Genomic DNA, 27,803 nt, shown 5'->3' on the forward strand with positions numbered 1-27,803 from the left:
CGCGCACCTCAGAGGGAACGTTGCTTTGCAGTCCATGTCTTGTTGAAAACACGCCATTCCTCATCAACTTTTCTCTTTTTAGCGTCTCGGGTGTAAACCGTGCATCACTTGTCGCTGCATGTGCACCTTCACTCGCAGGTTACACACGGACACACGCCCATAAATAATACTTTTCAAAATAAAAGCAGCACAGTTGTATTGCGCGCACGACATAGATGTTTTTTCAACTTTATTTTGTAATTGCAGCTGTTCACATTCACTCACAATCACGCATACGTCCACACGGAAGTAATACAAATAACGATTTTCAAAACAAAAGCAGCACCGTTGTATTGCACAGTCGACACAGATACTTTTTAAAATTAATTTTGTAATTCATAATTGGCCTCACGCGGGCCGGACAGGGACGCGGGGCGGATGCGGCCCGCGGGCCGCAGAATGCCCAGGTCTGCTGTAGATTGTATATTTCCCATTCATTGTCAAGGGGGACAAAATTACCAGAAATTCCAAGAAAACAGGTAATTTGGGGAAAGGGAAAACATGTTTTTGCGTTCAACATAAGTAGTATGGGTGAATGGTCGAAAGGTCGAAATCGGGTATAAAATGGCGCAACATTTTGAGAATTTAGGGCTTAAATTACCAGAAAACCAGGAATTTGGGGAAGGGGAAAACGTGTTTTTGCGTTTGACATGTGTGAAGAGTAGTGTGGGTGGATGGTTGAAAGGTTGCAAAATGTTGAGAATTTAGGGCTTAGTAGAACTATGAACATGTCCATTTTTTAAACGGGAGTTTCCTAAAAAATTTGGGAATTTTGGGAAAAACTGGAATTTTTTCAAAATATAGGTAATACCAAAACTGTCCTAGATGATATGAATGGGTTGGTGTCGGCATTTTTCAAAACAGTGGAAAAATGTTGACGTAGAAACAGTTTGAATTTTAATTGGTATATTGTTTGTGATTGTATATTTCCTATTCATTGTCAATGGGGAGAAAATTACCAGAAAAACCGGTAATTTGGGGAAAGGGAAAACGTGTTTTTGCGTTTGACATGTGTGAAGAGTAGTGTGGGTGGATGGTTGAAAGGTTGCAAAATGTTGAGAATTTAGGGCTTAGAAGAACTATGAACATGTCGGGACGGCGTGGCGAAGTTGGTAGAGTGGCTGTGTCAGCAATCGGAGTGTTGCTGGTTACTGGGGTTCAATCCCCACCTTCTACCTTCCTAGTCACGTCCGTTGTGTCCTTGGGCAAGACACTTCACCCTTTGCCTCTGATGGCTGCTGGTTAGCGCCTTGCATGGCAGCTCCCGCCATCAGTGTATGAATGGGTGAATGTGGAAATAGTGTCAAAGCGCTTTGAGTACCTTGAAGGTAGAAAAGCGCTATACAAGTATAACCCATTTATCATTTATATGTCCATTTTTTAAACGGGAGTTTCCTAGAAATTTGGGGATTTTGGGAAAAACTGGAATTTTTGAAAATATAGGTAATACCACAATTGTCCTAGATCATCATCATCATCATTTCTTTTTATTCCTTTCATGAAAATGCATATATACAAGCCATATACAGTTGACACTTTCGTTGTTTTTTTTGTTACTTATACATTTCCATGATCAGAAAGGAGCAGATGGAAGAATACTATTCTTATATTTATCTGCCCCCTTTTTAACACAAATTATTTAGATGACTTTATCACTGTTCCCTCCACCAACACCCGAACTCTAAAATACTTAAAATTTTCCTTTAAGCATTTTCAAAATGACACGTCCAATCAAAATCAAAAATCAGTTTGATATAATTACACTTGTCTCTCTGTGCAACTCTCCCTAAATTCAAAAATATTCTTGCAGCTTTTTAAGTCTTTCTTTAGAGAATTCTATGCTTTCACACCAGCAACAGACGAGCACATTTGCTTCAAATTTGTTCTCACTCTTGGATGTTTAAAATCATACGGCCTTCTGTGGTTCTCATCTTCAGACGTGAACACAAATAACTTTTGTAAGTCCTTCGGAAGAACTTTATTTCTAGCTTTGAACATCACTAATAGAGTATGCAATTCTACAATGTCTCCTAGTTTTAATAATCCTGACCCAATGAAGAGTGGATTTGTGTGGTCTCTATATCCTACTGTAAAAATTATACAAATTGCTCTTTTCTGTGCAAGAAATAAAGGCATTATGTTGCTGTGATATGTATTTCCCCATATTTCTGCACAATAATTGAAATAAGGTAGAATAATTGAGCAATATAACATTCTCATTGTGTTACACGGGAAACTGTATTTAACCTTGTTCAAAATAAATAAGCTTTTAGATAGATTATTTTTCACATGCAATATATGAGCTTTCCATGTCAACTTTTCATCTAAGATGACCCCAAGAAATCTGATTTCAGACACCTTCTCAGTTTTCACATTGTTTATGGATAAACTGACTTCTATCTTTCTTGTATTACTGAATACCATAAATGTAGTCTTATCCAAGTCTTTCAATGTTTTCATCACAATCACTTTGGCTTGTTCTGGTGGTCCGTTTGTCCGGATGAAAACTTTTCCATTCCTGGTCCAGGTCGATTAGATTTTGTTTTGCTTTTTGAGGATCCGGCCTGTCCAAGCAATTTCCGCATTTTTCTTTGTCAGGTACTCATTTAGATCAACTCCAGTGCCTTTAAGTTTTTTAGCTGCCTTCAGAATTTCCACCTTGTGCTTTCTATTTGCAAACTTGATGATGACTTTAGGCTTGTTTTTTTTGTCCTTACTTGGAAGAATGTGACATGCTGATATGTGCTGACTCTCCAGAGGAATATGTTTACTCTTCATGAAGCGTACCACTTGTTGCTCCAAGGTGTCAAGCTCCTCAGATGGTGCATCCTCACCATGCTGGTCATCAGGTGGGCCAGCAACCCGGGCATAACTCCGATGCCTGGTCTCCAGGCCGGTGACCACAAGGTCATCAGCTCTGGAATACTGTTCCAAGTCATCCACCCTTTGTTGTAGGAGCTCAATCCGTTCATTCTTGTGTTGGATGATAGCCTTTAGCTGCCTGAGCTCCTCCATGAGGCCTGTCAGTTTCCTCTGTTGTTCCACCACTTCACTGATTTCCCTTGACATAAAGTTTAGGGAATCTTTAATTCCCGCCATTTCAGCTGCTAACTTTGCGTTGGTAGTCATTGTTCTTCGAGCAATCCTGACTTTTGTTGGATGTCAGTGCATTTTGATGATTTTAGTGAATTTCATTAGGCCTTTCAGCAGAGAGAAACAGTTGCAGCCATCTTGCTCAAAAGCCAGATGATATGAATGGGTTGGTGTTGGCATTTTTCAAAACGGTTGAAAAACGTTGACGTAGAAACAGTTTAATTCGGAATTCCTGGAATTTCAGGAAAACCGGGATATTGTATGAAAAGAACAATGGCAGTTTTGTTGTATTAATTAAGAAAAATGTTTTGAAGATAGAATGGTCAAAAACGGTTGAAAAATGTAGACTGTGAAAACTTTCCAGGAGGAGGTGAAAATAGGGCTTCGGAAAACCGGGAATTCCTGGAATATTTTTTAACTTGGTAGTTTGATTGTCCATGGTGAGTGGAGAGTGTGGATGTTGGAACGGTTGAATCGGGTGAGAAATGTGGGATATGCTGTAGATTGTATATTTCCCATTCATGGTCAAGGGGGAGAAAATTACTAGAAATTCCAGGAAAACCGGTAATTTGGGGAAAGGGAAAACATGTTTTTGCGTTCAACATAAGTAGTATGGGTGAATGGTCGAAAGGTCGGAATCTGGTATAAAATGGCGCAAAATTTTGAGAATTTAGGGCTTAGTATAACTATGAATATGTCCATTTTTTAAATGGTAGTTTCCTAATAATTTGGGAATTTAGGGAAAAAAGAGAATTTAAAAAAAAATATAGGTAATACCACAGTTGTCTTAGATCAGCCGCATGCGGCTCTTTGACCACTCTGATGCGGCTCAGCTGCATACTTGCCGACCCTCCCGGTTTTCCCAGTATACTTAACGACCCCCCCGACTTTCCCAGGAGACTGCCTCTCCTAGGAATCTCCCAGGGCAAATATTATCCTATTTTCACTGTAATTACTTAATCAAGGGCGTGCCCTAATGGCACTGCATTACTTGTCCTCTAAAGCATTTACAAACAGCGTGCCAGCCCGGCCACATGTTATTTGTTGCTTTTACTTGCACACGTAGGCGACAGCAAGGCATACTTAGTCATCAGCCACACAGCTTACACTGACGGTAGCCTTATAAAACAACTTTAACACTGTTACGTTACAAATATGCGCCACACTGTGAACCCACACCAAAAAAGAATGACAAACACATTTCTGGAGAACATCCGCACCGTAACACAACACAACAAATACCCAGAATCCCATGCAGCCCTAACTCTTCCGGTCTACATTATACACACCCGCTACCACCAAACCCCCCCACACATCAACCCCCCTCCCCTCTCCGTGCGTCGGTTGAGCGGAAGAGTTAGGGCTGCATGGGATTCTGGGTATTTGTTGTGTTGTGTTGATGTTGTGTTACAGTGCAGATGTTCTCCAGAAATGTGTTTGTCATTCTTTTTTGGTGTGGGTTGAAAGTGTGGCGCATATTTGTAACGTAACAGTGTTAAAGTTGTTTTTGTACGGCTACCGTCAGTGTAAGCTGTGTGGCTGTTGAACTAGTACGCCTTGCTGGCACTTACGTGAGCAAGTAAAAGCCGCATTCAACATGTGGCCAAGCAGGTACGCTGTTTGGGCAGGCTGTAGAGGGCGCTAAAACCAGTGCCAGCACGTCCTGAAATTTGGGAGTCTCCCAGAAAATTGAGAGGGTTGGCAAGAAAGACGCTATCAAGCGCCATTCAATTAAAAGTCGCGGGCCGCACTAACATTACATTTCCATATTAAGATGCGTGCCGGTGCGTGTGTCAGAGACCCCTGGTTAACATAGCGCAAAGCAATTTAAGCTTTGTATGCGGTGTTGTTCATTTTAAATTATCAAAAAATTTTTGTGGCTCCCATTGTTTTCTTTAATTTGTGAAACTTTCCAAAATGGCTCTTTGAGTGGTAAAGGTTGCCGACCCCTGTCTTAGACGATATGACTAGGTTGGTGTTGGCATTTTTCCAAACGGTTGAAAAATGTTGAGGTAGAAACAGTTTGAATAGAGAATGGGTATTTCTTCATTCCTGGAATTTCAGGAAAAAAATGGAATTTGTATGAAAAGAAAAATGGTACTTTTAAGAAAAAAAGTCTGAAAGTGGAGTGGTTAAAAAACGGTTGAAAATTGTGGACTGTGAAAACTTTCGAGTTGTCGTGTGTTAGAAGTGAGTTTGCAGCCAAGAGAATAAAAAAGTCAAGTTTGTGCTTTAAGGACAAAAGAGTTGAAGGTCATGACGTCCTTGAGCAGGACTGAGGGAGCTCATCCATCTTCAACGTGTCTGATAAGATCTTATCTGTCTCCACTTTGCAAAGGAGCTCTCTTTAAAGAGTTTGGTATCGATTTTCAGCACTACTTCATCCTTCAGTATCGATGGATTCATTAGCAACTTTATCTTTTGTAATCTTTTTACAACCGTATCCTTCAGTCATGTTTACTTATCAACAACTTTGTACTTCAGTATCAATTTACTTATCAACCTTTTCTTTAGTATCGTTTTATTTATTACAGCTTCATCCTTCAGTATCGATTTATTCATTAACAACTTTATCGTTTGACAACAACTTGATCTTCAATATAATTTTATGTATCAACAACTTGATCTTTGATATCATTTCATGTATCAACAACTTTATCTGCGATATCATTTTATGTATCAACAATTTGTTTTTTGATATAATTTTATGTGTCAACAAATTGATCTTTAATATAATTATATGTATCAACAATTGTATCTTTAGTGTAATTTTATGTAAACTTGATCTTTATTATAATTTTATGTATCAACAACTTGATCTTTGTTGATAAACAATTGTTGATACATATAATTATATTAAAGATAAAGTTGTTGATATTATAATTTTATGTATCAACAACTTGATCTTTAATATAATTATATGTATCAACAATTGTATCTTTAGTGTAATTTTATGTAAACTTGATCCTTACGTAAAATTATAATAAGGATCAAGTTTACATAAAATTACACTAAAGATACAATTGTTGATATCTATAATTATATTAAAGATCAAGTTGTTGATACATGAAATGATATCAAAGTGAAGTTGTTGATACATTGGATGATATCAAAGATCAAGTTGTTGATACATAAAATTATATTGAATATCATCAAGTTGTTGATAAATGAAATGATATCAAAGATCAAGTTGTTAATACATGAAATTATATCAAAGATCAAGTTGTTGAAACATAAAATTATAATATCAACAACTTGATCTTTAATATAATTATATGTATCAACAATTGTTTATCAACAAAGATCAAGTTGTTGATACATAAAATTATAATATCAACAACTTGATCTTTAATATAATTATATGTATCAACAATTGTATCTTTAGTGTAATTTTATGTAAACTTGATCCTTATTATAATTTTATGTATCAACAACGTGATCTTCGATATCATTTAATGTATCAATAACTTGATAATTGATATCATTTTATGTATCAACAACTTGATCTTTGATATAATTTCATGTATTAACAACTTGATCTTTGATATCATTTGATGTATCAACAACTTGATGATATTCAATATAATTTTATGTATCAACAACTTGATCTTTGATATCGTTCAATGTATCAACAACTTCACTTTGATATCATTTAATGTATCAACAATTTGATCTTTGATATCAATTCATGTATCAACAACTCGATCTTTGAAATCATTTTATGTAACCAGTTGATTTTCGATAACATTTAATGTATCAACAACTTATTTTCGATATCAACAATTTGATCTTTGGTATCATTTCATGTATCAACTAAATTTTCGATATCATTTAATGTATCAACAACTTATTTTCGATATCAACAATTTGATCTTTGATATCATTTCATGTATCAACAACTCAATCTTTGATATCATTTCATGTATCAACAACTCGATCTTCCTTCCAGGTGAGCGGCGGCCATCTTCACTTTGTCTTCAGCTGTGGCGTGCTGGCTCCCGGCAGCTTGGCGTTGAGGTCACATGACGTGTCAGACGGTGGATGGCACCATGCCCTGCTGGAGGCCCAACACACGTCCTTGAAGCTGACCTTGGACCGGCAGCCGCCAGTGACCGCCAAGGTGGCGTCGCCGTGCCGCATGATGCGTCCCCACGGCGCTCTGCTCTTCGCCGCCGACCCTCACGACTCCGCCCCCGGGGGTCGCCACCAGCCATTCCACGGCTGCATGGAGCAGCTGGAGGTGAACGGGGAGCCAATCGGAGTGGGCGATGCATCAGAGTGGGCGGGGCCTGGCAGGAGGCGGGTGTTCGGGGTCTACGAGTGCTGCGGCGGGAGCGGCGTGTGCGACGACAGGTCCTGCCAAAATGGCGGCACCTGCCAGGAAGACGCTAGCGGAGGTGAGCGACTCAAACACGTCACATGACCACAGCCGTCACTCATAACAGCAGTCAAGTTTACTCAAACACGTCACATGACCACAGCCGTCACTCATAACAGCAGTCAAGTGTACTCAAACACATCACATGACCACAGCTGTCACTCATAACAGCAGTCAAGTGTACTCAAACACGTCACATGACCACAGTTGTCACTCATAACAGCAGTCAAGTGTACTCAAACACGTCACATGACCACAACTGTCATTCATAACAGCAGTCAAGTGTACTCAAACACGTCACATGACCACAGCCGTCACTCATAACAGCAGTCAAGTTTACTCAAACACGTCACATGACCACACACGTCACATGACCACAGCCGTCACTCATAACAGCAGTCAAGTGTACTCAAACACATCACATGACCACAGCTGTCACTCATAACAGCAGTCAAGTGTACTCAAACACGTCACATGACCACAGCTGTCACTCATAACAGCAGTCAAGTGTACTCAAACACGTCACATGACCACAGCTGTCATTCATAACAGCAGTCAAGTGTACTCAAACACGTCACATGACCACAGCCGTCACTCATAACAGCAGTCAAGTGTACTCAAACACATCACATGACCACAGCTGTCACTCATAACAGCAGTCAAGTGTACTCAAACACATCACATGACCACAACTGTCACTCATAACAGCAGTCAAGTGTACTCAAACACGTCACATGACCACAGCTGTCACTCATAACAGCAGTCAAGTGTACTCAAACACGTCACATGACCACAGCTGTCACTCATAACAGCAGTCAAGTGTACTCAAACACGTCACATGACCACAACTGTCACTCATAACAGCAGTCAAGTGTACTCAAACACGTCACATGACCACAGCTGTCACTCATAACAGCAGTCAAGTGTACTCAACACGTCACATGACCACAACTATCACTCATAACAGCAGTCAAGTGTACTCAACACGTCACATGACCACAACTGTCACTCATAACAGCAGTCAAGTGTACTCAAACACGTCACATGACCACAGCTGTCACTCATAACAGCAGTCAAGTGTACTCAAACACGTCACATGACCACAGCTGTCACTCATAACAGCAGTCACGTGTACTCAAACACGTCACATGACCACAGCTGTCATTCATACCAGCAGTCAAGTGTACTCAAACACGTCACATGACCACAACTGTCACTCATAACAGCAGTCAAGTGTACTCAAACACGTCACATGACCACAGCTGTCACTCATAACAGCAGTCAAGTGTACTCAAACACATCACATGACCACAGCTGTCACTCATAACAGCAGTCAAGTGTACTCAAACACGTCACATGACCACAACTGTCACTCATAACAGCAGTCAAGTGTACTCAAACACGTCACATGACCACAACTTTCACTCATAACAGCAGTCAAGTGTACTCAAACACGTCACATGACCACAGCTGTCATTCATAACAGCAGTCAAGTGTACTCAAACACGTCACATGACCACAACTGTCACTCATAACAGCAGTCAAGTGTACTCAAACACGTCACATGACCACAGCTGTCACTCATAACAGCAGTCAAGTGTACTCAAACACATCACATGACCACAGCTGTCACTCATAACAGCAGTCAAGTGTACTCAAACACATCACATGACCACAGCTGTCACTCATAACAGCAGTCAAGTGTACTCAAACACGTCACATGACCACAACTGTCACTCATAACAGCAGTCAAGTGTACTCAAACACGTCACATGACCACAACTGTCACTCATAACAGCAGTCAAGTGTACTCAAACACGTCACATGGCCACAGCTGTCATTCATAACAGCAGTCAAGTGTACTCAAACACGTCACATGACCACAACTGTCACTCATAACAGCAGTCAAGTGTACTCAAACACGTCACATGACCACAGCTGTCACTCATAACAGCAGTTAAGTGTACTCAAACACATCACATGACCACAGCTCTCACTCATAACAGCAGTCAAGTGTACTCAAACACGTCACATGACCACAACTGTCACTCATAACAGCAGTCAAGTGTACTCAAACACGTCACATGACCACAACTGTCACTCATAACAGCAGTCAAGTGTACTCAAACACGTCACATGACCACAACTGTCACTCATAACAGCAGTCAAGTGTACTCAAACACGTCACATGACCACAGCTGTCACTCATAACAGCAGTCAAGTGTACTCAAACACGTCACATGACCACAACTGTCACTCATAACAGCAGTCAAGTGTACTCAAACACGTCACATGACCACAACTGTCACTCATAACAGCAGTCAAGTGAGGGAAGGGAATCGAACCCAAGTACACAATGTTGGACCGAGCGGTTGTCATGACAACGTAGCGTCCAAGTACGAGACTCCTTCTTTGGCTTTTGGCGCGGTGCCTTCCTCAGCAGTGGTTGGCAGCGTGCGGCTCGCAGCAAGGTGGTTAGCACTAATTGACTTGTGTTTGCCAATCATGTCCTGAAGGAGGAGCTACACCACCTGCACCTTTAGCACTAATTGACTTGTGTTTGCCAATCATGTCCTGAAGGAGGAGCTACACCACCTGCACCTTTAGCACTAATTGACTTGTGTTTGCCAATCATGTCCTGAAGGAGGAGCTACACCACCTGCACCTTTAGCACTAATTGACTTGTGTTTGCCAATCATGTCCTGAAGGAGGAGCTACACCACCTGCACCTTTAGCACTAATTGACTTGTGTTTGCCAATCATGTCCTGAAGGAGGAGCTACACCACCTGCACCTTTAGCACTAATTGACTTGTGTTTGCCAATCATGTCCTGAAGGAGGAGCTACACCACCTGCACCTTTAGCACTAATTGACTTGTGTTTGCCAATCATGTCCACCTGCACCTATCAACAACCTCCTGAGGGGGCGCCACTGAGCTCACTACTAACTCTTCAAACTGTCAGTGATGCAGCGTTACATGCTAATGCTAATGTTGGCTGCCATTAAATAATATGGCAGTCCACAATTAAATAAAGTGGCGGGCCAGAGTAAAAAATCACGTTAAAAAGAAGTGGCTGACCACATAAATTACATGCTGGGCCACGGTAAAATTATGGGGCCACTTTAAATGATGTGGGAGACCACATACAATGATGTGGTGTGCCAAGATATGTGGTGGTCTATGATAAATAATGTGGTGAACCATAAAAATATGAAATGGCAGCACAATAAAATGATGTATTGGGCCACTATTAATACATGAGGTTACTATTAATACATGTGGCCACTATTAATACATGAGGCTACTATTAATACATGAGGCCACTATTAATACATGAGGCCACTATTAATACATGAGGCCACTATTAATACATGAGGACCCAGGCAACTAGTACTGGTCTGTTATGGCTGCTCATCAAGTACACACACACACATATTAGTAGTATTTATTACTATTATACCATATTAGTAGTATTTATTACTATTATACAATATTAGTATTTATTACTATTATACAATATTAGTAGTATTTATTACTATTATACCATATTAGTAGCATTTATTACTATTATACAATATTAGTAGTATTTATTACTATTATACCATATTAGTAGCATTTATTACTATTATACAATATTAGTAGTATTTATTACTATTATACCATATTAGTAGTATTTATTACTATTATACAATATTAGTAGTATTTATTACTATTATACAATATTAGTAGTATTTATTTATATTATACCATATTAGTAGTATTTATTACTATTATACAATATTAGTAGCATTTATTACTATTATACAATATTAGTAGTATTTATTACTATTATACAATATTAGTATTTATTACTATTATACCATATTAGTAGTATTTATTACTATTATACAATATTAGTAGTATTTATTACGAGTATAGAATATTAGTAGTATTTATTACTATTATACAATATTAGTATTTATTACTATTATACAATATTAGTAGTATTTATTACCAGTAAACAATATTGGTAGTATTTATTACTATTACACAATATTAGTCGTGTTTATTACTATCACACAATATTAGTAGTATTTATTACTATTACACAATATTAGTAATATTTATTACTATTATAAAATAGTATTTATTACTATTATACAATATTAGTAGTATTTATTACTATTATACAATATTAGTAGTATTTGTTACTATTACGCAATATTAGTAGTATTACTATTGTACAATATTAGTAGTATTTATTACTAGTATACATTATTAGTAGTATTTATTACTATTACACAATATTAGTAGTATTTATTACTATTGTACAATATTAGTATTTATTACTATTACACAATATTAGTAGGGCTGCAACTAACGATTAATTTGATAATCGATTAATCTGTCGATTATTACTTCGATTAATCAATCAATCAATCAATGTTCATTTATATAGCCCTAAACCACAAGTGTCTCAAAGGGCTTAATAATCGGATAAAAGAGACAAACTACATTTTATTCTATCCAGTATTATATTGAAAAAAAACAGCATACTGGCACCATACTTATTTTTTGATTATTGTTTCTCAGCTGTTTGTAAATGTTGCAGTTTATAAATAAAGGTTTAGTAAAAAAAAAAAAAATTGTTTTTTTTATTTAAAAAAACCACCAAAAAAAACCTGCGCATAGCATAGATCCAACGAATCGATGACTAAATTAATCTGCAACTATTTTAATAATCGATTTAATCGATTAGTTGTTGCAGCCCTAAATATTAGTAGTATTTATTACAGTTATAAAATAATCTGTGACATTCCAGTTAGAGTTGAACCCAGCACGCAGAGACAGCAGACAAATCTGTCACGTGGTAAACACAACAAATGAAATATGACAAGAAGACAGACGTTAGATGAAATATTAAATAACTAAACTTCTCCTCCATCTTCATCTTCATGATCTTCTGATGATTGCGTTGCAGAGGCAGTCTGCGTGTGTGCGGGACTCTTCCAAGGCGTGCGCTGTGAGCGGCCCAGCGACCCGTGTGCGTCGCAGCCTTGCAGTCACGGCCGGGTGTGCGTGCCCAAGGACCAGGGCTACATGTGCAACTGCTCGCTGGAGCGCGCCGACGCAGGGTAAGCACACTTCTGTGTCCTGTCCAACAACACATCTTATCTTCACAAACACAACATTTCCAAGTGGACTCACTAGCGCCCCCTTGGAAAGTTAGTCAGAAATGATCACCTGAGTCACTAAAATGGCGGGAGACGTTCTTTGGAAAAAAGAGCCCGTTTTTAAACACAAACGTGGTTTCTCTCGCCCATTTTTGGTCAACATATATAATAATGTTTTTCAACCTTTTTTGAGCCAAGGCACATTTTTTGCGTTGAAAAAATTCTGAGGCACACCACTAGCAGAAATCCTTAAAAAATGAATAAAAAGTCGTTTACTTGAAATAGGGACATATACAGAAACATCTGAAACAGTTATCCAATGTATGCATCATAGTGTTTGTAGCCAAAGCTCATTTACAACACTTGTCCCCAACAACAACAACACAGATATAACATCATTAAAAATAAGAAAATAAAAAGGATAAGGCAAAGAGGAGTTGATAATAATGATAATAGTAATAATACAGACAAAGTGCAGACTAGATCAAAACCAAAAATAATAATAATAACACAGACAAAGTGCAGACTAGATGAAAACCAATAATAATAATAATAATAACACAGACAAAGTGCAGACTAGATAAAAGCCAATAATAATAATAATAACACAGACAAAGTGCAGACTAGATAAAAGCCAATAATAATTATAATAATAACATGAGGCCCCATGCAACTAGTACTGGTCTGTTATGGCTGCTCATCAAGTACACACACACACATATTAGTAGTATTTATTACTATTATACAATATTAGTAGTATTTATTACTATTATAAAATATTAGTAATATTTATTACTATTATACAATATTAGTAGTATTTATTACTAGTATACAATATTAGTAGTATTTATTACTATTATAAAATATTAGTAATATTTATTACTATTATACAATATTAGTAGTATTTATTACTAGTATACAATATTAGTAGTATTTATTACTATTATAAAATATTAGTATTTATTACTATTATACAATATTAGTAGTATTTATTACTATTATACCATATTAGTAGTATTTATTACTATTATACAATATTAGTAGTATTTATTACTATTATACAATATTAGTAGTATTTATTACTAGTATACAATATTAGTAGTATTTATTACTATTATAAAATATTAGTATTTATTACTATTATACCATATTAGTAGTATTTATTACTATTATACCATATAAGTAGTATTTATTACTATTATACAATATTAGTAGTATTTATTACTAGTATACAATATTAGTAGTATTTATTACTATTATAAAATATTAGTATTTATTACTATTATACCATATTAGTAGTATTTATTACTATTATACAATATTAGTAGTATTTATTACTATTATACCATATTAGTAGTATTTATTACTATTATACAATATTAGTAGTATTTATTACTATTATACAATATTAGTAGTATTTTTTACTATTATACAATATTAGTAGTATTTATTACTAGTATAGAATATTAGTAGTATTTATTACTATTATACAATATTAGTATTTATTACTATTATACAATATTAGTAGTATTTAATTATTAATTAACAACACAGATCTAACATCATTAAAAATAAGAAAATAAAAAGAATAAGGCAAAGAGGAGTCGATAATAATGATAATAGTAATAATACAGACAAAGTGCAGACTAGATAAAAAAACAATAATAATAATAATAATACAGACAAAGTGCAAACTAGATAAAAGCCAAAAATAATAATAATAACACAGACAAAGTGCAGACTAGATAAAAGCCAATAATAATAATAACATGAGGCCCCAGGCAACTAGTACTGGTCTGACTAGATGGAAACCAATAATAATCCAGACAAAGTGCAGACTAGATGAAAACCAATAATAATAATAATAATACAGACAAAGTGCAGACTAGATAAAAGCCAATAATAATAATAATACAGACAAAGTGCAGACTAGATAAAAACCAATTAGTAAAAATGAGTAAAAACTAAACCTGGGAACATGATTGTTGCTCAACTAGCCACAATTGTGTTTGTGTTTTGAAAATGTACAAATGCAGGTATACTTTTCAAAGTGTCAGGTAGAGAGTTCCTTAGTTGTGCTCCTCTTATTGAAAAGGCAGTTTGGGCAAAAAGATGTTCTAGAGCAGGGGTGTCCAAAGTGCGGCCCGGGGGCCATTTGTAGCCCGCAGGTCATTTTTTAACGGCCCCACGGCACATTCTAAAAATACGATGAAAAAAAAATAAAAAACATAAAAGGTGGTATAAAAGAGCAAACAGGTTAAATGTAACAAGAAATTGTTGCATTATTTACTCTAATAACACAAAGATGCCATGCAGGCTGTTTCTTTCTTTAAAAAATAATAATGAATCAAAATCAATGTCATTATGAATTATTGACCTATTCAAGGCTCCAATTATGTCACATTAAATATTCCACTTTGAGATATTTTGGGGGGAAAAAATGTTGCATATTTTTTGGTTGCCATTTAAAAAACAAAGTTTTTTAAAGAAGGGCCTAAAACGAAAAAACAAAAACAACAATAAAACTTATAATTGACGGATAGATCTGAAGTTGAATCTTGAGACTATTGTGGTAAAAGTTAAAAAAAATGTTGGATTTATTTTTTTAAACTTTACTGACCCTTTTGGATCCCCAATCATTTTAGTGGGACTTTTTTTTTTTAAACTTTACTGACCCTTTTGGATCCCCAATCATTTTAGTGGGACTTTTTTTTTTTTTTTAAGTGTCATTGCTCAAAAAAATAATGAATTAAAATCAATGTTGTTATGAGTTATTGACCTTTTTAAGACTCCAATTATTATATAATCTCAAATATTCCACTTTAAACTTTTATTGGGGGAAAAAATTGCATATTTTGTGTGTTTTTTTTCATAAAAAAACATGGTTTTCCTTGACAAAAATGGCATACAACTTAAATCTTTAAAAGCGTTATATTGACAGATAGACCTCATGTTGATCTAGAGATTTAAACCTTGAATAATAATAATAATAATACTAAATAATGACACATTTGTAATATTTTTTTTGACCAAAACCTTTTGGGGTCCCCGGGATCAAGTCTGAGTGGAGGCCTAAATGGATATTTTTTATACATATATTGTATTGGTTTTTAAAATAAAAAATATCAAAATGGCCCCCGCTTGCTTTGATTTTTCAGTGTGCGGCCCTCAGTGGAAAAAGTTTGGACACCCCTGTTCTAGGGAATGGAACGCAACAGTTGCCTTTTGACGTTGCTCGGGTGGTAGATGTGCGACCACTTTGCAGTCTTGTAACCAGAGCCATTGGGGCTCATGACTCCAGCTTGATATGGACAGTGATATGGTGCCCCTGTGGTGGACAATAACCTTCACAAGTGACATGGTGCCCTTGTGGTGGGCAATAACCTTCACAAGCATCAAGGCTGAGCCTTTTGATGGTGTCTCTCAGCACGGGGAAGGACGTGACCGCCTGCGTCACGCACCCACCCCGAGGGCCCGTTGAACGCTTCATGCAGCTTTAATTCTGATTACGTATGACGTGATCCAAGGAGTTTGAAAGGAGCGCCAACAACAAAAAACACTCGGCTTACGTGTGAGGTTTTAGGAGTGAGAGTTCTGGTTCAGGCTCGAAATTCAAATCCAGTCAAAGCAAATTTTGCCATTATGGTCTGCACCTAATCACCACTGATGTCAAACTGACACGTTTAGTGTGTGTGTGTGTGTGTGTGTGTGTGTGTGTGTGTGTGTGTGTGTGTGTGTGTGTGTGTGTGTGTGTGTGTGTGTGTGTGTGTGTGTGTGTGTGTGTGTGTGTGTGTGTGTGTGTGTGTGTGTGTGTTTCTAGCCTTCTTGAGACATGAAGAAGGAAAAGTATCTTCCATATGCGGAGGTATGAACAAGTGATGACATAAATAGGAGGGATTTTTCACATTGACTGTGTGTCGCTTTTAAAAGTGCTCCCCCTCTGGTCAACATATGAAATAACAAGTGTGTGTAAGGAATTGAAATGCGCCCCTTTGGCCAAAATTAATTAAAAATAAATAAATAAATATGTATATAGAGACATACTGTAATAACTTGAAGTAAATAACGAAGATTAAAAAACAATTACAAACAAAAAATGTACTAAAAGCTTAACTTTTTCTCACAATGTGTCGACTTTTTTCTTATAAAATTTAGAACAATTTCTAATGTTCTTTCTGTTTCTGTAATATTGCAATATTTTCTCGTAAAATTAGTACTTTTTTTCATGTAAACTTGTTACTTTTTAATGCAAATTGGTGACATTTGTCATATAAAATTCCGACTTTTATCACAATATTGCCCATTTTTGTGTTGTTCTTGTAAAATAGTGACATTTATTGAGTAAAATGATGACTTTTGTCGTAATTTTGCCAAGTAAAATTCCGACTATTATAGTACTGCCAACATTTAAAAGTTTTCTTATAAAATTGTGACTTTTGTCGAGTAAAACGACGACTCTTTTCGTAAAATTGACTAAATGTTAAGCTTTTCTTGTAAAATGACTGTTTTAGAGTCAAATTCCAACTTTTATCATAATACTGCACAAATGTTCAGTTTTTCTTGTCAAATTTTGACTTGCGTTGAGTAAAATGACAATAATACTGCCAAAATTCTAAGTTTGTCTTGTGAAATTGTGACCTTTTTCTTGTGGAATTCCAACTCATTTTTCACAACAAGCTGTTTTATATTTGCATAGTATGTATATATTATTCATGTTGTAAATACACTTCTTTATATATCTAGAAAGGCTGGTCCTAAAGAGGGAGGCATTTTTCTCAGGTCTCAAGAAGGTAACACATACAAGAACGCGTGCGTGCGTGCGTGCGTGCGTGCGTGCGTGTGTGCGTGTGTGTGTGTGTGTGTGTGTGTGTGTGTGTGTGTGTGTGTGTGTGTGTGTGTGTGTGTGTGTGTGTGTGTGTGTGTGTGTGTGCGTGCGTGCGTGCGTGTGTGCGTGTGTGTGTGTGTGTGTGTGTGTGTGTGTGTGTGTGTGTGTGTGTGTGTGTGTGTGTGTGTGTGTGTGTGTGAGAGACGTGGTCAGAATGGAGACTGATGACTTTTCCCCTCCAGATCTTCTCCAAACTTGAACGCTGTGTTCCCGCCTCATAATCACTTCTCAGCGGCTCCTGACTCTCCCTCCGAGTCAGAAGTTGCGCCGGCCAATTTTTTTGGCCGTCTGAAATTGACCACTTTCTGGCTTGTTGAAGCGAGCGGAACATTTTGTCACCGACAAGATCTTCTCCAAAGTTTTCCCCAGTTGCAGAAAATCTCCATTTGACCTTCGTCGAGCCGTCCCAAGACTTTTGCATAGTGTAGTGGCACATGGCTCATTTGGGGCCCTGAGCAGAAATGTATTTTCAACCCCATTACACACTTTTTTCACACATTTTATTGATGTAAATAGAATTTTAATAATGTATTAAATCAAACTTTAAGTCAATGCATGTTTTGTACTAAAATACCTACAAGTCTTTCTGCTGCGCTAAAAACAGATAGTTTGTTTACATTTGAATTTAAATTAATTTGTGGGGAAGACCTCCTGATTTTTTTGTTGCTGTTGTTTAAAATATGAATTTTAACATAATTAAAACATAAATTTGCATTTTTTTCGCGGGTGGGTGGTATTTTTATCCCATTGTTTACAAGAGGCACAGTCAAAATGTCTGCCATCGTATTTATATCAGTGACGGAAAAAGGAAGGGGCTGGACTGTATGGCTTAAAAACTGTATCACGATATCAGTGTTGATATTTTGTGTGACCTTTGCAAAAAAAAAAAAAGGAAATATTTTATTTGAAATGTAACTTTGTCTGATTGTAATCCCTCAGCTATCAAGGCAGAAAGGAAACGTCAACACAAGCATAGAAAATACGTAATAATCTCTTAAAAATAAGGAATATGTAAGAAATGCTTAATTAAGTGTAAGAAAAAGTGTGACAATGTAAACATAGATAAACCTGAGAAGAACTATTTTCTGCAGGTTTAGTGCTCGGAAATAACGGCTGTGTAACATTAATTTTCCCTGCTATTCTTATTTAACTATGGAAAATAATTTTTGTTATGCAGTAATTATTTGAATATTATTATTATATTGGTCAATATCAATAATTATTGATATTTTTAATGACCCATGAGAAATAGGGATCAGTAGAAAAATATATTTTCTTTGAAATGTAACTTCCTCTGATTGTAATCCCTCAGCTATCAAGGCAGAAAGGAAATGTCAACACAAACATGGAAAACACTCAAACAATGTCAACAAAATAGTCAAATCACATTGAGCACTTAACTATAAGCTCTTAAAAATAAGGAATATGTAAGAAATGCTTAAAGGCCTACTGAAATTTATTTTTGTTATTTAAATGGGGATAGCAGATCCATTCTATGTGTCATACTTGATCATTTCGCGATATTGCCATATTTTTGCTGAAAGGATTTAGTAGAGAACATCAACGATAAAGTTGCAACTTTTGGTCGCTGATATAAAAAAAAAGCCTTGCCTGTACCGGAAGTAGCGTGACGTAGTCAGTTGTTCGCCTCCTCATATTTTCCTATTGTTTTCAATGCAGCTAGAGCGATTCGGACCGAGAAAGCGATGATTACCCCATTAATTTGAGCGAGGATGAAAGATTCGTGGATGAGGAACGTTAGAGTGACGGACTAGAATGCAGAATACATAGAGAAACCTGAGAAGAACTATTCTCTGCAGGTTTAGTGCTAGGAAATAACGGCCGTGTAACATTAATTTGCCCTGCAATTCTTATTTAACTATGGAAAATAATTTTTGTTACACAGTAATTATTTAAATATCATTATTATATTGGTCAATATCAATAATTATTGATATTTTAATGACCCATGAAAAATAGGGAGCAGGAGAAAAATATATTTTATTTGAAATGTAACTTCCTCTGATTGTAATCCCTCAGCTATCAAGGCAGAAAGGAAATGTCAACACAAACATGGAAAACACTCAAACAATGTTAACAAAATAGTCAAATCACATTGAACACTTAACTATAAGCTCTTAAAAATAAGGAATATGTAAGAAATGCTTAATTAAGTGTAAGAAAAAGTGTGAAAATGTAAACATAGAGAAACCTGAGAAGAACTATTCTCTGCAGGTTTAGTGCTCGGAAATAACGGCTGTGTAACATTAATTTGCCCTGCTATTCTTATTTAACTATGGAAAGGAATTTTTGTTATGCAGTAATTATTTAAATATTATGATTATATCGGTTGATGTCGGTAATTATTGAAATGTTTTGACCTAGGGAAAAATGTATTTGAAATGTAACTTCCTCTGATTGTAATCCCTCAGCTATCAAGGCAGAAAGGAAACGTCAACACAAGCATAGAAAACACTTAATAATCTCTTAAAAATAAGGAATATGTAAGAAAATAGTGCAAAGTGTAAAAATGTAAACATAGATAAACCTGAGAAGAACTATTTTCTGCAGGTTTAGTGCTAGGAAATAACGGCTGTGTAACATTAATTTGCCCTGCTATTCTTATTTAACTATGGAAAATAATTTTTGTTACACAGTAATTATTTAAATATCATTATTATATTGGTCAATATCAATAATTATTGATATTTTAATGACCCATGAAAAATAGGGAGCAGGAGAAAAATATATTTTATTTGAAATGTAACTTCCTCTGATTGTAATCCCTCAGCTATCAAGGCAGAAAGGAAATGTCAACACAAACATGGAAAACAAACAATGTAAACAACATAGTCAAATCACATTAAACACTTAAAAATAAGATGTAAGTAAAATGTACGAAATGCTTCATAAAGTGTGAAAACGTAAACATAGAGAAACCTGAGAAGAACTACTTTCTGCATGTTCAGTGGCAGGAAGTCACGGCTGTGCTCTAAAGGGTGAGCGCGGCTATTGGTGCGCCACATTGGTCTGACTACGGTCCCTTTGGAAAACATTTGGGTGACTTTTCCGCTTTAATCCAAGATATCTTCATTTTGACTTTCTCTTCTCACTCCTCGAATATTGGTTAGAAAATGCCCAAATGGTCAAGTCAAGGTCACAACCTGACATTGATTAAACATCATCAAAAAGCATGTTGTTTCAATGTTATGTTTGTGTTGCTCAAGGTCAGCACCTAATTGAACAAGTTGTCAAGGTTGTTTCAATGTCGTGTGCCTGCTGGGTGAGTAGTGATACAAAGTACTATCTTGCTAATATCCCGTCCCGTATCACCAGCCTGGTTTGTATGCACTCTCACGTGCACTCTCACGTGCACAAGCCTGGCAGGAATGCTTGATTTTCAGAGGTGATTGAAGGATGCGAGCGCACGCGTGTACACACTCATTTGCATGTCACACTCTGTGGAATAACACACTAGCAGCGGGAAGGGGAGGAGGCAGTGAAGTGAATTACACACACACTGTGACAACTGTGTGTGTGTGTGTGTGTGTGTGTGTGTGTGTGTGTGTGTGTGTGTGTGTGTGTGTGTGTGTGTGTGTGTGTGTGTGTGTGTGTGTGTGTGTGTGTGCTGGTAATTATTGCTCCATAAGTGTGTGTCACACTGAAGGTTCCCCACTGCTGTCACAGGGGGAAAATAAAGACATTCCCATATATATATTTTATAATATAATTTTTTGCACAAAACAATTTAGATTTGATTTACATATGTATGTATACTTTAATTTTCATTGAATATATATATAAATATATATATTGTTTTTTATCAAATGTTTTGCACAAAACATTTTATTTTTATTTCATTTACATATATGTATGTGTACATTTTTATTTTATTTAAATACGTATGTATACATACATACATACGCATGTATGTATGTATACATACAGTATATGTATATAAGTATATGTATGTATATATGTGCGTTCATATATGTATATATATATATATATATATACCCCTATGTATGTATATATAATATGTATGTATATGTATTTATATTTTATTGAGTTTTTTGCACAAAACCTTTTTATTTTATTTACATATATATGTGTATATTTTAATTTTATTCAAATATATAACATATATAAAACAGTTTTGTGCAAAAATAAAATGAAAAAACATATATACATACTCTTTATGTCTATATTTTCATATATTGTTTTTAATCATTTTTTCCACAAAACAATTTTTTATATACATGTAAATAATTGTATTTAAATATACATATATACACATATATATATATATATATATATATATATATATATATATATATATATATATATATATATATATATATATATATATATATATATATATACAGGGTATATATATATATGTATATAGGCATATGTATATATATTTATATATCTATAATTATGTGTGTGTGTATATATACATATACACACACACACATAATTATAGATATATAAATATATATACATAGGCAGGCAAGGCAAGGCAAGGCAACTTTATTTGTATAGCGCTTTTCATACACAAGGCAGACTCAAAGTGCTTCACAGACAACAAAGTGAAATGAAAGAAAATAAAAGCAAAATTAAAATGCAGACAATAAAAATAAAAACAGTGCAGACGTTAAAAGTTAAAAGATTAAAAGATTTAGCTGAAAGCTAAGGTGAACATAAAAGTCTTCAGTCTAGTTTTAAAAGTAGTGAGAGTTGGGGAGAGTCTGACATCTTCAGGAAGTTTATTCCAGCTATGTGTTGCATAGTGACTGAATGATGATCTCCCTTGATTTGACTTTACTCTTGGAACCGCTAACAGATTGGTCTCAGAAGATCTTAGTGATCTAGAGGGCGTATATAGTGGGAGCATATCAGTGATATACTTGGGCCCTAGACCATGTAGTGATTTATATGTGAGCAGGAGGATTTTGAAATCTATTCTCTGATGTACAGGGAGCCAATGTAAGGATTTAAGAATTGGTGTAATGTGCTCACATTTTTTGGTCTTTGTTAGAACTCTAGCAGCAGCGTTCTGAACAAGCTGTAGCTGCCTGACAGTTTTTTTGGGAAGACCTGCAAGGAGACCATTACAATAGTCTAGCCTACTGGTAATAAAGGCATGTACAAGTTTTTCTAAGTCTTGAGCTGACATGAGCCCTCTAAGTCTTTTTACATTTTTGAGGTGATAGTAGGCCGATTTTGTTACTGATTTGATGTGACTGTCGAAATGTAAATCAGAATCTAAAATAACCCCAAGATTTCTGGCTTTATTTGAGGTTTTCAGGGACAGTGATTGAAGGTGTTGGATGACTTTAAACCTTTCTTTTTTAGCACCAAAAACAATTATCTCAGTTTTATCTTCATTTAGTTGTAGGAAATTTTGGCACATCCAGTGTTTGACTTGCTCAATGCACTGGCACAGAAGATCTATGGGGCGATAGTCATTTGGTGATAGCGCTACATAGATTTGGGTGTCATCGGCATAGCAATGATGGTCAATGTTATTATTTTGCATGCATTACATATGCCTATATACATATATATATATACACGTATATATATATACACATATATACATATATATATATACACATATATATATATATACACACATATATATATATACACATATATACATATATATGTATATATATATATATATATATATATATATATATATATATATATATATATATATATATATATATATATATATATATATATCTCCTCCTCCATCACCTGGAGAGATTTACTGAAAAACATGACATATGTTTACTTTTACTTTTTCCTGTCCCTCAAGTTCATCTTTCATTGTAAAAGAAGAAAGAATGTTTACGTGCAGACATTATTTCTGTAAAATGATTGCTTGTTGTTCATTTCCTGTCCTCTACTTCCTGTTGCAGGTGTCATGTTGTTCATTTCCTGTCTTCTACTTCCTGTTGCAGGTGTCATGTTGTTCATTTCCTGTCTTCTACTTCCTGTTGCAGGTGTCATGTTGTTCATTTCCTGTCCTCTACTTCCTGTTGCAGGTGTCACAACCTGGTGGACGTCTGCTCTCCCAATCCATGTCCGGAAGGCTTCCAGTGCCAACTGTCACATGTTTCCTTCCACTGCGACCCTCTGCCTCAGGTGTCCCCCCTGCTGGGCTACATGGAGATCATGGAGGTGGGAGGCAGCGTGCTGGGACTGCTGCTGCTGGTCGCCATCTTTGTCTGCCTCAGGAAACGCTACCTGAGGCAGAAGAAGAAGAAGACTGTCTGCATGCAGGACTCCAACAGGTAACGCTTGCTTCTTTTTTGCTCTTAGAAGTTCCACCACTTTATATTATATATATATATATATATATATATATATATATATATATATATATATATACATATATATATATATATATATATATATATATATATATATACATTTATATTTATATACATACACAATATATCTGAAGTAAGGTTGCACTGTATTTTTTTAACCATAAATAATAATTATAAAGAGATATAAAATATATTTTTTATTATTCGTATAACACTTGTATTAATTCATAAAATGTAATGTATTGATATATCAATAAATATAAATACTAAATAATAAAGTAAATGTTTGTTGTACTAAATAATGTGTATATATTAGGGGTGTGGGAAAAAATCGATTCTCATTTTTAAAAAATCGATTTTTTTTTTGATTAAATTTTTTTTTTTTTTTAATTAATCAATCCAACAAAACAATACACAGCAGTACCATAACAATGCAATCCAATTCCAAAACCAAACCCGACCAAGCAACACTCAGAACTACAATAAACAGAGCAATTGAGACGAGACACAAACACCACACAGAACAAACCAAAAGTAGTGAAACAAAAATGAATATTATCAACAACAGTATCAATATTAGTTACAATTTCAACATAGCAGTGATTAAAAATCCCTCATTGACATTATCATTAGACATTTACTTTATGAGATGCGATGCAAGTGTAAGCCACTGTGACACTATTGTTCTTTTTTTTTATTTATTTTTTTTATTAATGTTTGTAATGATAATATAAATGAGGGATTTTTAATCACGGCTATGTTGAAATTGTTACTAATATTGATGCTGTTGTTGATAATATTCATTTTTGTCTCACTACTTTTGGTTTGTTCTGTGTCATGTTTGTGTCTCCTCTCAATTGCTCTGTTTATTGCTATTCTGAATGTTGCTGGGTCGGGTTTTGTTTTGAAATTGTATTGCATTATTATGGTATTGTTGTGTACTGTTTTCATTTTTTTTTTAAATTAAAAAAAAAAAATTAAAATTTTTTTAAAAAAATAAATAAAAAAAATTAAATAAAATTTAAAAAAAATCGTTTTTGAATCGAGAATCGTGTTGAATTGAAAAAAAAAAATCGATTCTGAATCGAATCGTGACCTCAAGAATCGATTTTGAATCGAATCATGGGACACCCAAAGATTCCCAGCCCTAGTATATATATATAAATATAAACGTTTTTATACATGAATGTATATATGTGTGTATATTCATATGCATAAATATATATGCATATATATTTAATAAATATTTTTTTAATCTTTAGTCCAACATTTTAATTTTATTATTTCGCATCTATATTTATTGATTTATTAAAAACCAAATAGTATAAATTATATGCTAAATATTATATGTATAAATAAAAAAAATTAATATGAATATATGTATATTTTTTATTTCTAAATAAATACAAATGAATAGACAAATTAAAAACACACTAACTTCCTGCTTCTCAAGACCAATACCAACATCGATAACACATTTACTCTCCATATATTATTTTTTAATCGTAGCATGGTTTGTGCACACCTGTCTTTGACATGGTTTGATGTGTTAAAGTGTGATGTTTTTTTGTCCCTTCTAATGCAAATATTTGATATTCAAGTATCTGACAAAAGTGAGTACAACCATGTTTTACTACAATACATCTTTTCCAGGGAGAATACTAGAAATTGAGCTTTAGAGAGGTCAGTGTACAGCTGGTGGACCAAGTGTCCTTTCTTCAGCGAAAAACAAAACAAATAAATTGTTATCACTGTTAAAAACATTGAATCAATTTGCATATGAAGCATATTTTGTTGAAATGCTGTACTTTTTTTCAGATCGAGGTTACAAAAACCACTGATTAATATTCATAATATTAAAATGTTCATTAAAAATGTGAAACATTGCAACTTTTGCCACAACTTTTGAAAATGCTGCCGCCAAATCAGACAACGGTAAAAGAAAAAACCCCCACAAAATCCTGGAGGGACAGTAGCTGCTGTCAACTTACACACACTGACTTCCTGTGCCGTGTAAAGTAAGCTCCAAAATAAAAGCATGGCAATACTAACATGAGTTATACCACAACAATTCACAAAATGCACACTTTTTTTTACAATTATATATTTTGTAAACAACCAGGAAAAAAACGTGAAAAAAATGAAGCTGAATAAAAATGCACAAATGTAGGAAAACATGACTAAAATACTTTATTACTTTATGTATCTGACATTCACAAGTCTGACTTCCTGTCTGGTCAAATGTTTTGTGTTGCAGTTCCTTCCCGTCCTGTTTGGCCAAGACCCTGAAAGATGGCGGCCGTGACGCCCCCCCCATGGAGCTGAACTCTATGGGCGTTCGCACCAACGACCTGGTCCCCTCGTCCAAGTCCCACTGCCCGGTGGTGTGCAGCGTGGCCCCCAACCTGCCCGTCAGACCCCCGTCCAGCTCGGACAACGACTCGGTCAAGAAGAACCACTGGGACATGGACTATGAAGGTGCGTGACCTCGCTTTTTCTGCGTCCAACTTTTCCTGTAAGTCGCTTTTCTACCCCACTTTTTGTATCGCGCTTTAACACATCGCTCGCGACCAACTAGTCCAGTTGCTTGCGCGTCGTTGGAAAAGTGAGAGCCCAAACAAAACACGTTGGTGAGTAAAACTGCACGGAACATTGATGGGGTTTCTCTTTTCGCCACACAGCAAGTTAGACTTCAGACAGGAAGCATCACTGGGTGTTAAAGGCCTACTGAAACCCACTACTACCGACCACGCAGTCTGATAGTTTATATATCAATGATGAAATCTTAACATTATAACACATGCCAATACGGCCGGGTTAACTTATAAAGTGACATTTTAAATTTGCCGCTAAACTTCCGGTTCGAAACGCCTCTGAGGATGACGTATGCGCGTGACGTAGCCCGACGAACACGGGTATGCCTTCCACATTGAAGCCGATATGAAAAAGCTCTGTTTTCATTTCATAATTCCACAGTATTCTGGACATCTGTGTTCGTGAATCTGTTTCAATCATGTTCATTGCATTATGGAGAAGGAAGCCAAGCAAGCAAAGAAGAAAGTTGTCGGTGCGAAATGGACGTATTTTTCGAACGTAGTCAGCCACAACAGTACACAGCCGGCGCTTCTTTGTTTACATTCCCGAAAGATGCAGTCAAGATGGAAGAACTCGGATAACAGAGACTCTAACCAGGAGGACTTTTGATTTGGATACACAGACGCCTGTAGAGAACTGGGACAACACAGACTCTTACCAGGATTACTTTGATTTGGATGACAAAGACGCAGACGTGCTACTGTGAGTATGCAGCTTTGGCTTTTTTTTGCGTATGTACGTAACTTTTTTAAAATATATAAGCTTTATGAACCTTGGGTTAGGTGAACGGTCTTTTGGGCTGAGTGATTGTGTGTGTTGATCATGTGTTTGAATTGTATTGGCGTGTTCTATGGAGCTAGGAGCTAGCAGAGGAGCTAGGAGCTAGCATAACACGTACCGTACCGTAAGTGCGCGTCACGTACGTAACTTTTTAAAAATATATAAGCTTTATGAACCTTGGGTTAGGTGAACGGTCTTTTGGGCTGAGTGATTGTGTGTGTTGATCGGGTGTTTGAATTGTATTGGCGTGTTCTATGGAGCTAGGAGCTAGCAGAGGAGCTAGGAGCTAGCATAACAAACACGCAGGTGTTATTATGCAGGATTAATTTGTGGCATATTAAATATAAGCCTGGTTGTGTTGTGGCTAATAGAGTATATATATGTCTTGTGTTTATTTACTGTTGTAGTCATTCCCAGCTGAATATCAGGTACCGTGAGTATGCAGCCTTGGCTGCTAAACATTCGATAACTTGACCGTATGTGCGCGTCACGTACGTAACTTTTTAAAAATATATAAGCTTTATGAACCTTGGGT

At 35.7% G+C, this 27,803-nt stretch overlaps 1 protein-coding gene across 3 annotated transcripts in view; it reads left to right on the forward strand.

The window, feature by feature from the left end:
* Window positions 1-27,803, forward strand: part of fat2 (FAT atypical cadherin 2) — a 179,382-nt gene that overhangs the window by 147,096 nt on the left and 4,483 nt on the right. For all 3 annotated transcript variants that reach the window (XM_062039742.1, XM_062039743.1, XM_062039744.1), the window contains 4 exons: window positions 7,082-7,529; window positions 12,472-12,625; window positions 23,606-23,854; window positions 26,151-26,371. In XM_062039742.1, the coding sequence (XP_061895726.1) occupies window positions 7,082-7,529; window positions 12,472-12,625; window positions 23,606-23,854; window positions 26,151-26,371 (1,072 nt within the window). The remainder of the gene's footprint in view (window positions 1-7,081; window positions 7,530-12,471; window positions 12,626-23,605; window positions 23,855-26,150; window positions 26,372-27,803) is intronic.

The sequence above is a fragment of the Entelurus aequoreus genome, linkage group LG28, assembly GCF_033978785.1.
Source record: "Entelurus aequoreus isolate RoL-2023_Sb linkage group LG28, RoL_Eaeq_v1.1, whole genome shotgun sequence".
NCBI lineage: Eukaryota > Metazoa > Chordata > Actinopteri > Syngnathiformes > Syngnathidae > Entelurus > Entelurus aequoreus.